Raw genomic sequence first — 14,383 nt, forward strand, 5'->3', positions numbered from 1 at the left:
GTTTTAGTTACAGGAAGTCCCTTTCCCCGGTTGTCTGAACCTAGTGACTGTCCAGCTTCCATTTTCCTAGTGGCCCCAGTCATCACACCATCAGATATTTGAAAGGCTTTTAAGTAATTTTCCTGACATACGTCACAGATGTTCCATCGCTTCACGTAACGTAACAACGCGTAGCAGTGGGCTTTGCTGCTCTACAACCATCTTTAGGCGTATGACATTTAGAGTGTTCTTGCTTTATTAAACCACATGAAAACGCGTTCTGGACTGTGAAAGAACCTGTTTCCAGAACGAGTCAAAAGCATTTTTTGTGAATCCTCTCCATTTTTTTCAAAACCTTTATTCTTGCAATTACAATTAGGATTACTAAATTTTTTACCCGGTAACTAATTTTCCTTTTTCGCTTTTCTAAGGTTTTCCTACATTTATCAGTCTCTTTCTTTTTTCTTTCTCGATCTGTTTCTTCAGGCATATTTTAACATAATCTGGCTTTAATTAGTCACATTTTTGGAAACCAAGCTAAAAGATAATTAACTTACCATAATCCCAAACTGATATAATATGAGTACGTGAAATGGTTAAAAAATTATTAAAATAATAAATGAATAATTCAGTTTAAAGAAATAATACATCGTTATTTAAAACAAATACACTAGTATGTACATTTATAAGTTATTTTCTTTAGCTTAAAACAGAATATAAACAACTAAAACGCTCACGAGTAGTTATCCCTAGTTCAAAGGCACATATTCGCCGTTAGATCCATTGTCAGCCAACATACTTGATTTATTAACACTGTCCCTGTCGCTTTCAGACCTCATTGCTACGCCCATTTAAAAAATAAAATAACTTTCAATTTGCAAATTATGTGAAATATGCAATTAGTAGCAGGCAGCATCCTTGACATCATAACAAAAAGGATAACTGGAATAATGGTGTAACTCCCAGTTACACAACTTTGGGTATCAACAGATAGGTAGCACTGATGACTGGCTAAACTTGTGCCCCCATCTGTGGAGCTGTTTACAGAACTAGGAGGTACCTGATTCCTGTAGGTAGATTAACATATTCAGAATTCGTTTCAAGTATAAAAAATTGGAGTTACATCAATTTGGCCGGAAAAGGCTCAAATGTAGACATGATGTGACTTTTGTTGCCCCTTTCTTGACTGCAGGCGGTGTACGCTGCCGTGTCGGTGGCCATGTTCTACGGTTACATCCTGACCACTACGCTGGACGCGTTCTTCTTCACGCTCATCATCTATACGGCGGGCCAGCTGCGTGTTCTCAACCTGATGGCCAGGGACCTCTGCGCTCGCGGCAGCCTGCGCCAGATGAACGCGCGTCTCGCCGACTGCGTCTCCTACCACATCCACATAGAGAGGTAGCGGCAGCCGCTTGGAAACACTGTCTCTCTCTCTCTCTCTCTCTCTCTCTCTCTCACACACAGACACACACACACACACACACACACACAGGTAGTCAGACGCTGTGCTGGCTGCCAGCTTCACAGTCGAATGTAGGCTAGGGCACAAATGCGGTATCAGCGCGTTTAATCGCGGTCATATCATGGATGCCTCTCACATCAGACACTCTACTATTTTGGCAAGCACAGCGCTTTTCACATTCCAAATGGCAAATTATTTAGTGTCAATACTTTGATTCGAGACGTCCAGGGCAACAGACAGTTGATGACAGGATGATGGAAGTCACCGTAAACAGTGATGGTCAGACCACAGAGCCAAAAGTCCCTCAGCAATTAAGTGCTTGAAAACAACAGCAACCAAATCACTCGGAATAAAGTCGTCGCTATGTGTTATCGAAGTCGCTGCACCACCTCTCATTATCGCAGAGAGATTTTTGCGGGTAAAGGAACATCTAAACCGCACACTAGAAGCATGGAAAAGGCCACCTGGAGTTGTAGTACGAGGCTGTTATCAGCAAACGGGTATCTCAAAAACCGTAATAGGCGAAAGCGAAGTATCCCGTTTACCAACGAGACGTTGTCGAATTAATGTTATGTGGATATGCGTTTTTTTGGTCTTCAGTGTCCTTGCCGGTTTGATGCGGACAATCATGCATTTCTTTTCTGAGATGAACTGTTCATCGCATGATAACAAAGGTAGCCAACGTTCTTAATGATTTGTTCGATTTATTCCAATCTCTGCCCTTTCCTACAGTTTTAACACTCTACGCCCCCCTAACCTAGCACTGAAGTTATTCGCTAACGTTTTAACACATCTCCCACCACGTCATCCCTCCCCCCTATCAATGTCTATCAATGTTTTCCACAACTTCCTCTCCTCGCTAATTCTGCAGTTAGCCTCCTCATTTCATTATCAATGCATATAATTGTCAACATCATGCTACAGCTCCGCACATCAAATTTAACTTTCAGCATCTTATTGTAATAAAACATCTCAAATGCTTCACTTCTCTTCTTTTCCCATTTTCCCACACTACATGATTTACTTCTATACAGTGCTGTGCTCCAAATGTACATTCTCACAAATTTGTTCCTCAAATGAAGTCCTATGTTTAATATTAATAGGCTTCTTTTTGCGAGGAATGCTATGTTTGATGTGCTACTCTAATTGCAATACGTTTCTTGCTTAGTCTATCATGTGTAATTTTGCATCCAAGATAACAGAATTCCTTAACAATGTCTACTTTGTGGTCCCTAATTTCGATGTTAAATCAATCCATTAACTCCTTTCTGCTTCTCCTCCTTATTTTCGACTTCCTGTAGTTTACTCTCAAAAAATGGCTCTGAGCACTATGGAACTTAACATCTGTGGTCATCAGTCCCCTAAACTTAGAACTACTTAAACCTAACTAACCTAAGGACATCACACACATCCATGCCCGAGGCAGGATTCGAACCTGCGACCGTAGCAGTCGCGCGGTTCCTAACTGAGCGCCTAGAACCGCGAGACCACCGCGGCCGGCAGTTTACTCTCAATCCATATTCTGTACGCGTTATACTGTTCGTTCCATCCTGTAATTCTTCTCTATTCTCGCTCGGAAAAGCAATAATGTTAACAGCGAGTCTGGTCATTGATATTATTTCACCCTGAATTTGAATCCAAGCCCTGAACTTTTATTTTATTTTCATCATATTTCTTCCATGTATAGATTGAACAATAGGAGTGAAAGACTACATCCCTCTCTTACTTTATTTTCCGTCTGAGCGCTTTGATCTTGGTATCTATTTTCACATCATGTTCTATAGGACCAAATTGAGGAGCAAACTCCAAGGTCATGGAACGTGTCAGTACTTGAAATTACAACACAAAAGTAATAATAGATAAAAATAAATGTTTATGAACCCTAAAAGAGTCAGTCCACAAGTTAAAGTAAATCAACAATACAACAAGAATCAGCTGAATTTTTTAAGGAACTCCTCGACAGAGTAGATGGAGTGATCCACGAAGAAACTCTTCAGTTTCTATTTGAAAGCACGTGGATTACTGCTAAGATTTTTGAATTCGAGTGGTATCTTACTGAAAATGGGTGCAGCAGTATACTACACACCTTCTGCGCATGAGTTAAAGAAATCCGATCCAAATGCAGGTTTATTTCTGCCGAGAATTAATTTAGTGAAAGCTGCTTATTCTTAGGAATAATCTTATATTGTTAACAAGAAATGACAGTAAGGAACATATATATATTGAGAGGCCAATGCCAAAATATCCTGACTCGTGAACAAGGGTCGACAAGAGGTTCGTGAACTTACACTACTTATTCCCCGAGCCGCCCGTTTCCGAGCCAAAAATATCCTTTTAATGGGAAGAGTTATTCTAAAATATAATATCATATGACATAAGCGAATGAAAATAAGCAAAGTAGACTAATTTTCGTCTCGAGCGATCACTCACCCAGATACCGTTCGAATAGTAAAAATAGCAGCATTAAGACTTTGAACAAGATCCTGAACGTGGGCTTTCCACAACAGCTTACTATCTATCTGAACACCTAGAAATTTGAACTATTCAGTTTCACTAATCATATGCCAATTCTGTGAAATTAAAACGTCAGATTTTGTTTAATAGTCTGTTAGAAACTGTAAAAACTGAGCCTTACTGTGATTTAGCGTTAGTTTATTTTTTATAAGCCACGAACTTAGGTCATGAACTGCACTATTTGAAACCGAGCCAATGTTGCACACAACACTCATGAGCAAACAGAAAAATTTTAGAGTTACCCATAATACTAGAGTGTGTATCATTTATATAAATAAGGAACATGAATGGCCCCAACACTGGTCCCTGGGGCACCCCCCCCCCCCCACCCCCATTTGACTGTGCCCCACTCAGATCCCACATCACAGCCATTCTCGACATTGTGACTAATGACCTTTCGCTGTCTGTTTCTAAAGTAAGAGGTGAACCAATTGTGAGCTACTCCCCGTATTCCATAATGGTCCAACTTCTGGAGCAATATCTTGTGATCAACACAACAAATGCCTTATTTAAATTTAAAAAAATATGCCCAGCGTTAGAATCCTTTTGTTTAACCCATCCAGTACCACACGGAGAAACGAGCTTATAGCATTTTCAGTCGTTAAACGACTTCTAAAGCCAAATTGTACATTTGATAGCAAATCATGTGATATAAAATGATCAATTACCCTTACATATATAGCCTTTTCAATAACTTTAGCAAAAACTGATGGCATAGAAATAGGTCTAAAATTATCTGAATTATACCTTTATCCCCTTTTATAAAGCGGTTTTACTACTGAGTACTTTAATAGCTCAGGGAACTGACCACTCCTAAAGGAAAAATTACGAATATGGATAAATACAGGGCTAACATGTGTAACACAGTACTTTAATATTCTGCTAGGCACTCCACCATAACCATGAGAGTCCTTAGTCTTCAGTGATTTAATTATTGACTCGCTATCCCACTTGTCTGTATTACACATGATTATTTCAGACATCAGTCTCGGCAAGGCATTAACCAAGAAAGTTATATGATTTCCTGCAGAAACTAAATTTTTATTTAATTCGCCAGCAATGCTCAGGAAATGATTATTAAATACTGCACATACATCTGCTTTATCAGTAACAGAAATATTTCTACTGTGAACTGACTTTACATTGTCGACCTTGTGCTGCTGGCCAGACGCTTCCTTCACAATTGACCATATGGTTTTAATGTTATCATGCGAATTATCTATTCTCTTTGCATACCACATGCTCTTTGCCTTCCTAATAACATTTTTAAGCACATAACAATGCTGTTTGTAATGGGCTACTTTAGCTTTATTGTGACTACTTTTAACATTTTGATATAATTCGCACTTTGTTCTATATGATATCCCCATCTCACTAGTCAGCCACCCGGTCTGCCGATTGCTTCTAGTACCATGTTTAGAACGTTCTAATGGAAATCACTCACATAGAGCATGAGAAATGTGTTAAGAAAAGCATTATATTTATCATCTATGTTATCTACACTATAAACATCCTGCCACTCTTGTTTCTTGACAAGGTTTAAAAAACTCTTTAATGCTGTTGGATTAACTTTCCTACATAGTTTGTAATTAAATGTGACATTTGTTTAAGTACTAAAGCCTTTTAGTGTTAAAATTTGTGCATCATGGTCTAACGGCCATTCACCCTTTTACTAACAGAATGCTCATCTAGTAATGAAGATTGAATAAAAATATTGTCTATGGCTGTGCTGATGCTCCCCTGCACCCTAGTTGGAAAAACACTGTCTGCATCAGATCATATGAATTTATGGATCTACCAACATCTTTGTTTTTGCACCATCATATACAAAACTTATATTGAAGTCACCACATATAACAAATTTCTGGTACTTTCTACAAAGTGAATCAAGAACCTTCTCTAGATTCAGCAGAAATGCTCTGAATTCAGAGTTATGGGATCTATAAACAACAACAATTAGAAATTTAGTTTCACTAAATTCAGCTGCCCCTGCACAACATTCAAATATCTGTTCAGTGCAGTGGCGTGATACATCTATGGACTCAAATGGAATACTGTGTTTTACATACGTAGCCACTTTCCCACCCTGCAAGGAACTCCTTAAAAAACAGCCAGATAATCTGTATCCTGGTAAAGGAAGCCTCTGAATTGTCAAATTATTTAAGTAGTACTCTGATATACCAATAATTTCCGAGTCAATATCTATAAGGAGTTCACTAACTTTATCTCTAATACCTGTTATTTTGATGAAATATGCTAATTCCTTCTCTACTTGGAAACATTACAACCTCTGAAAGTGAGCCCTTAGTTACAGGAACTTCCTTTAGGCAGGTATACCTATCAGCTGACTTCAATTTTAAAAAAGGTGCAGCTCTAACACTAACTACTACAGGAATTTTTCCATGAGTGATCCCACCACCACCACTAACTCCACTGTCACCTATAAGCTTTGCCTGCCTCACCTTCCCATATCTATTGAGGCGCAGGCCATGCCTAATGAAACCCAATCTAGTGGTATGCCCTCTGCCATCAGTGCCCTCCCCAGTGCCATGTTAACGCACCTAACAGCCCATTAAGACAAGGCCGATCATGACGCTGACATACTCCCCGTCCCTAACAAGGCTGTTCACTGTTCCACCCAATATCACTACCTGATCCTCCTTTGTAAAATTCCTACATAACTCCACTATACTGTCAGTCACTTGAGCCAACCCTGCACTAGGTTTCACAATGCTGGTGACCTGATACTCGCTCCCCCACACTGCTTGCAACTGCTCTGCCACACCTGTACCTTGCGGCCAACCTAGCAACAGAACCTTCAAATTTTTCCCTGTTGGTTCTGACACACATTCTACTTTGTTCGCCTTTAGCTACAGCTTACACTTATTTATCTGAGAATTTAAACATCTTGACCATTTTACATTGGCGAATATTTTTTCTAATTCGCAAATTCTATGAACTTGTCTCGTATTTTCCGTAAATCTTGCTTCCATTATCAAGTGCAGTGTCAGAGATGTCTCTCTGCTGCCTTACCTTCCGTAAAGCCAAACTGATCGTCATGTAAAGGCTCCTCAATTTTCTTTTCAATTCCTGTCAGCAATTTTGATACACCATATATTAAGGTGTCTGTAGATAGTTGTTTCTCTTACCTGGCTTTGCTGTCTTCGAAATTGTATGGATGATATTTTTCTGTCTTACCTGGCTTTGCTGTCTTCGAAACTATATGGATGATATTTTTCTGAAAGTCTGATGGTATGTCTCTAGACTCAAAGATTCTACAAACCGACTTGAGAAGTTGGTTGGTTGCTATATCCCCCAATGATTTCAGAAATTCTGATTTGGGATCAAATGGAGTATGTCAAACCTCTGCTCACGTACCCCACCAGCTTACTGAGTATTTAGTATCTGATCATAAGCAAACTTTTGTCCGGTCTCTGCAGCCAACCTGCTCCCCCAGCACAACAGTTCATCATCCATTCTTCTCGATTTGTATCAGAATAGCTTGAAAAACGTTCCACAGACACGAGTAATCCCCTGTATAGTGCACGACTGTGATTCATTGCTGAACACAATGCGACACAATTCATCAACAGTCCGTGCTCCGACTCGTGGCACCTCTCAAAACACAGACGTTTGTGTTGTAGTGCTAGCAGCAGCCTACCCATGAGCCGGTAATTCCCCAGTCCGGCTGTTGTCAATATCTGACCAATGATGGGATGACAGAATACTGCAGGATGGCAAGTACAGAGGCCAAGGTATTATGACGGTGCATGACATCGCAACTATCCCTTATGGTTTTCAGACATGTTCGACATGTACTTTGACGATGAGTATGCCTGCTCTCACGTTCCTGTACAGTCCAACATTGGGCCACTGTCACATCAGAATGCCCCACAAATATGGATGTTGGACGATTCGACCAGCCAGTCAAATGGAGACCCACAATGAGGGCCCTTCAATCCTCGTCAGGTCCTGATAACGCTCTCTCACAGGTATACGTGTCATATAGCTGTCCTTCACTCAACATCTGACACTGTTCATTCCCTCGATATACCATTTGGGCCTAATAACAACACTAAAAGTGAACGACACTAATGCACTACAGTGGCCATTCTCCCATCATTTACATATCTGGCGATGGTGTGTAAGTGTACATAGTCACAGTGACATCCGATTGACATCTGACCACACCTTCTGGGCGCTTCACATTTTTTGTTAAGTTGTGTATATTCTGGAAACAGTAGAAAAAGACCTAGATGCTTACAGTCTGTTACCACAGGAACACATCTCGAAATTAAAACTAACTTCTGCACGCTATTACAGACCAAACCTACTTTCAGTTTAATAAAGAATGCCGCTTACAGGCATTAGGAGTCAAAAAACACGACTAATAATGGTAATTTAAAAACATGAAGACTGTTTCATAATATTCATTTAACACATGAGAGCTGTTTATGATGTCACAGAACAGATATGTAAAAAAATTAAAAACATAAAAACACTATGTAGTGACAATTGGAAATGCTTTAAAATAAAGCGAAACGCATCTGGTGTAACAGAATGTTTGTTACAGGCACATAAGATGCAGCACATCCCATGGTATTTGTACATCCCATATTAATATTATTTGTAAAACTGCGACTTCGTAAGAGTGCCCCCCCCCAAAAAAAAAAACGAAATAGAGAAGAAGTGGTCTACATATTACCCATAACTTAACATTCTCGACCAGGAAGGTAGCCAGGGAGTTTCTTTTGTCATTAATTAGACTCCTTAAATTTATTTACTGTTACTTCTTTTGTTACGACAAATGTTCTTTTGTTTCTGGGCAAATATCGTAACATCGCCACCACACACTCTCCAGTTCAACAGTAATACACACATTATTTATGGCCAGCTAAGTTTTCTACGACCATCAAATATTATGTATTGCCAACACCATGCCAGCTACATGCATCCGTAGCGGAAGTCAAAACGGACGCTAGTATGTATGATTGTTTTCGACATGGAGTTTACATGTTCGAATTATTGTGAGCGAAGGAATCTTCATATCGAAACACAGAAGACAAGTTATAGGCTTCCTCATTACCAAATTTTACATCAACATCCTGGGTTAAATGACAAACAACTTAGAGTGCCATGTAATGAGAATCTAATAACTTGTTTATTGTGGCTTGCACGTTTGACACTCTGGTGTGTAAAGCTCAACGCCACCTCTATAGCATTTCAGATGAATACACTAGGTGCTTGTGCAGCGATAATCATAGATTTTGATCAGTAATTAATGCACGTAGACAGATGGAAAGTGAAGTGTTTCGCCATGAAGAACCTGTCTATATTTATGAAAGTTTGTGGGAACGTATGTCACATAACTGGCATTAAATGATTCGACTTTTTTCCCAATCGGAACTGATATCCCTCAACGACAGCGGTATCAGATGCGACCGCTAATACACTTGTATTCATTGTGGCGTGGAAGTAGACAATCTCTGAACGCCGTCATGAGGAATCTCCCCCCATGTCTAAAATATATGCCGTGTCACTTCTTGAAGATGGCGCATTGCAAGTTGTTACGAAATTGTAAGTCTTTCCATCACACCTAATACATGGTTTATGGGCGATAAATTAGGATATCGGCTGACAAGGCAAGGACCCGAAAACTTCTCAAGTCATTTCTAGTGTGATCCGTAATGTGAGGTCTTACGTTTCTTTCTAGAATGTGCTATTTAGTACCCTGATCATGATGGATATGATAGCAGGATTTACCATTCTTGCCACACACTGACGAGATTTCAGTTTTCCTTGAACATTTAGAAAATCAGTCTTGTTGTCATATCCTGAGCTGTCCACACAATCTCAGGTGAAGGACAGGTATACATATCGAGAACCGCTGCTTTCTGTGACCTTTCGCTAGGTCGTCTACAGACATACTAACATCGATCTGACCGCCGCAGACAGAAGTAAGATTCATCGCTGAACACCACAGAATGTCAGTCACTATCCTAGTTGACTCTTACATCGAATGAAAGTTTCATTTCTCTACAATAAGGTGTCAGTGGTAAACGAGGAATGGTGGCACTAGGTCACAAACCAGCTATTAGTAATCTGTTCCCGGATGAAAACTTCTGTCATCCGTCTACTCGTCAGAGCCAATCAAACAAACCTACCATCTTATTTTCGATCATCAATCTTCAAACGGATAGTGCAGCAGTGTACCGTGGATCTCTAGAGGAGCGAAGCGTTCCTCGTGATTGGAAAAAAAGTACAGGTCATTCTCGTTTACAAGAGTCGTCGAACAGACGCACAAAACTATAGGCCTACGCCTCTGATGTCGTTCTGTTGTAGAACTTTGGAGCATGTTTTATGCTTGGTTATTATGACATATCTGGAGACCAAAAATCTCTTTTGTAGGAACCAATATGGGCCCAGGAAAAAACGATCATGTGAAACCCAACTCGCTCAGTTCTTCCACGAGACCAAGAAAGCATTATATACAGGCACCCAGGTATATGCCATGTTCCTTGATTTCTGGAGGACATTCGATATGGTTCTGCAGTACCGCCTGATGAACAAAATACGAGCGTACGGAGTATCAGGTCAGCTGTGTGACTGGACTGAACTGCTTCAAGTAAATAGATCACAGCGCGTTATGCTGAACGAAGATCAGTCTTCAGAGGTAAAAGTAACTTATGGCGTGCCCAAGTGGATTGCTATAGCACCATTACTTTTGATAATAAATACAAATAGCCTAATAAATGACATAGGAAATTCAAAGAGGCTTTTTCGCGGATGACGCCGTATATACAGACGAGTCGCGACGCTAGAAAATTGTAACGAAATGCAGGAAGACGTGCAGAGGAACCCCGCTTGGTACAGGGTATGGAAATTTATCCTCCACATTAGCAAATGTAACGAAATGCGAACTCTGTGGCTCCTGGTGATACAGTTCCAGAACAATCACTGTAATCTGTTACGTACTCAATATTTCTAGGACTTCGCGTATGGAATCACTTAAACTGGAATGCCTGCATAAAATTAACTGCGAGTAAGGTAGATGTCAGAATTAAAGGCATTGAAAAAAACCTCAGAAAATATAGAACATCGACAAAGGAAGTAGCGTATAAACGCTCATTCGATCAATATTCGAATATCGCCCATCAGTAAGGGATCCTTACCAAATAGGACTGATAGAGGAAATACAGAAGACCCAAAGAAGAGCAGCACGTCATGTTACTAGTTCATTTCGTAAAAGAAAAAGCGTGACGGAGACGCTCGGCCAATCCCAGTGGCAGACACTGCAAGAGAGGCACTCTGCACCACAGTTGGTCTGCTGTTAAAGTTCCGAGAGAGTACATTCCTAGAAGATTGGCAGCACGATGCCTTTGAAAGGGCGTGGTTGATTCCTCCCTCCCCCCCCCCCCCTTTTTCATGAAACAGTTCGAGTTTGTGCTTCGTCTCTAATGATCTCGACGTCTACAGGGTAGTAAATCCTCTCTTCCTTTCCTCTCCCTAGAAGAACGAATAAATTGCTTCCTCCAGTGTATATCTCGTGGAAAGACCATCAAGATTCAAGTAGAGAGATTGGAGCCCACACAGTGGTTTACCAGTAATCGGTATTCCCAGGAACGGTACGCAACCACAACAGGAAATGAGGAAAATGACACTAGTAGACAACGTGCCTTCCGCAACACACCGTAAGGTGGCTTGTGAAATATAGATATAGATGTATATGAAAATTGTGGGACAGGAGCTAGTAAATATATGTGAATGAATGAACAACACCGAAAGCTGCGTGTCTGTATGTATTATTTACTAGACTTTTCCACACAGCTTTGCCCTCGTATGTGCTCGTCTCATACATCCAACACACCTTCTCCTCCCCACTCTCTGAGTCCACACATTCCTTCCTCCGTCTGTCCATCTCATCCTATCTCCTCTATCTGTCTAGCTCTTCCTCTCATCTCTCTCTTCCTCTTTATCTCTCCCTCCCCCTCCCACTGATGATATCCTTCTGCCCTTTCTCTTTCCATCTCTGCCTCTCTCGCTTCCTTTTCCATTTGCCCACTCCGTTCTACAGTTTCCAAATGCCTCATGCGTCTCACCCTCCTCCTCTCTCTCTGTCCGTTTCCTCTTCACCCTTATTGTGTTCATCCCCTCTGCTGTCCCCAGCCATGCTCATTGACATGTGTAGCCCCAGCAATACAGTTCAATAAAGCAGGCCGGTAATACTACGGCAGCAAACCCGCCATGCAGGCAGGTTACACATAAGGGGCTTAAAAATTATTTATTTACCCCTGACATATAGGCCGCCAAGTAAAGCAAGTCGAAAAATTAAGTCAATTCCACTCTAACACAACACAAATGTCATCTAGGTCTGCCTACATATCAGGATACAGAAAACTATTTCTTGCCCCTGACGTGTTGGCTGCCCCGCGAAGCAGATTGATTTCGCAGCCTGATTGTGTTTCCATGGTACATGGCCATCGCCAGGGGCTCGAAAAAAAAAAGTTTTTGCCTGTATCTCCGCCCCAATTGGAGAGCTAGAGGTTATAAGCCCCGTAGTGCCGATACTTATGAGGCAGTTGCTTCTGTGACAAATTTGACTGAAAGCCTGGAATACTACATGCTGTTTTATATATACATAACATATTTAATTTTCAGTTTCAGCAGTACACTCCATTATCTTCAGATCGTGCTATGGCACATGGCGGTCATAAAACTAACCGCAATCAACACCAAAGAAAGATTGGTGACCACGAATTTCCTTATGTGTGGCGTGTCAAGTACAACACATGCACAGTTGAGAAGGTTCATGGATCCAGTGTTTTCTGTCATTTTATGAGGTTGATTGTCATTGGTTATTAGACTGGACTGAAGACTCCCTTCCAGACAGCACTCAGCACATCACTATTAACAGAACAAAATCGACAGATGTAAAGGCAATTTCTGGAGTACCTGAAGGAAGTGTGATAGGTCCGTTACTGTTTATAATATATATAAATGATCTAGTAGAAAGCGTCAGATGCTCTTTAAGGCTGTTCACAGATGATGTGGTTATCTATAACAAAGTATCAACGCCAGAAGGTAGTAATGATTTGCAGACTGACCTCCAGAGAATTGATGAATGGTGCAGGCTCTAGCAGTTGATGCTGAATGTAAATATATGTAACATATTGCGCACACATAGGAAAGGAAATCCACTACTGTACAGCTACAATGTTGATGAAAAACCTCTGGAAAAAGTATCTACCGTAAATGTCTAGGAGTAACTATCCAGAGTGATCGTAAGTGAAATGACTACATAAAACAAATAGCTGGAGAAGCAGATGACACACTCAGATTCATAGAAAGTATCTTAAGGCAATGTAACTCATCCACGAAGGAAGGCTCTAAGGTGCTAGTTCGACCGATTGTTGAGTATTCTTCATCTATCTGGGATCACTAACAGGTATAACTGATAGGAGAGATAGAGAAGATCCAACAACGAGCAGCACGTTTCGCCATGGGATCGTTACAGAGATGCTGACAAACTCCGTTGACAGACAACAGAGGCGTTGTGCATCATTGGAAAGATTTGCTATTGAAATTTCGAGAGAGCACTTTCCGGGAAGAGTCGGGCAACGTGTTACTTCCCCCCACATACGCCTCGCGTAAAGACCACGAGGAGAAAATTCGAGAAATTAGAGCCAATACAGAGACTTACCGACAATCACTCTCCCACGAGCTATTCGCGAGTGGAAGAGGGTTGCAGGGCTCAGTTAGTGGTACAAAAAGTACCCTCCGCCACACACCATTATATGGCTCGAAGAGAATGATGTAGATGTAGGTGTAGATGTAGATTTGCCATAGAAGGGTCTCCGCCACACACCATTAGATTGCTTGAAGAGAATGATGTAGAAAACTGCATCTTGCCCCTGATGTACAGGTCGCCGGGCAAAGCAAGTTGATTTGGCAGCCCGATACCGTTTCCATACAAAGTGCCTACAAGAATCGGCTCCTACTCTCCTTGCCATACTGTTGTCCTGAGTTAGTCCAGGGTGTGCCTAAGACATTTCTGTGTGATATCCTTTTTTCTAGTACTTTTTTTTAATCGTATGGCTAGTGCCCCCTGTCAGGCAGATCAGAGGATTGACAATCCGTCACGCTGACCATTCAGCTACCGGGGGCGGACTTTCTAGTACTAATAACCCAGCAAGATACGCAGAGCTTCTATAATGTTTCGAAAAATATGAGAGTACTGACAGAAATGAAGCTGTGAGGGCAGACTGGTAGGCACACTTGAAAATCCGCATTGCCTACGAAATACTTGATACCGTGTCCAAGTCTCAGTCCTTCACACCGTTTTAGTGTCCTATCGAGTTTCAAAGCTAATTTTTCGCTCTCATAGCTCTAATGAGAACACTATATCTTGAAACTGTACTAACCTTT

The 14,383-nt window shown here is 41.0% G+C and overlaps 1 protein-coding gene across 1 annotated transcript in view; it reads left to right on the top strand.

Moving 5' to 3' along the window:
* LOC126267868 (odorant receptor 82a-like) overlaps positions 1–14,383 on the top strand; it is a 165,670-nt gene that overhangs the window by 87,200 nt on the left and 64,087 nt on the right. Inside the window, exon 4 of the mRNA XM_049973178.1 lies at positions 1,172–1,380. Within this exon, the coding sequence (XP_049829135.1) occupies positions 1,172–1,380 (209 nt within the window). The remainder of the gene's footprint in view (positions 1–1,171; positions 1,381–14,383) is intronic.

This window comes from Schistocerca gregaria, chromosome 4, assembly GCF_023897955.1.
Source record: "Schistocerca gregaria isolate iqSchGreg1 chromosome 4, iqSchGreg1.2, whole genome shotgun sequence".
NCBI classification, from domain to species: domain Eukaryota; kingdom Metazoa; phylum Arthropoda; class Insecta; order Orthoptera; family Acrididae; genus Schistocerca; species Schistocerca gregaria.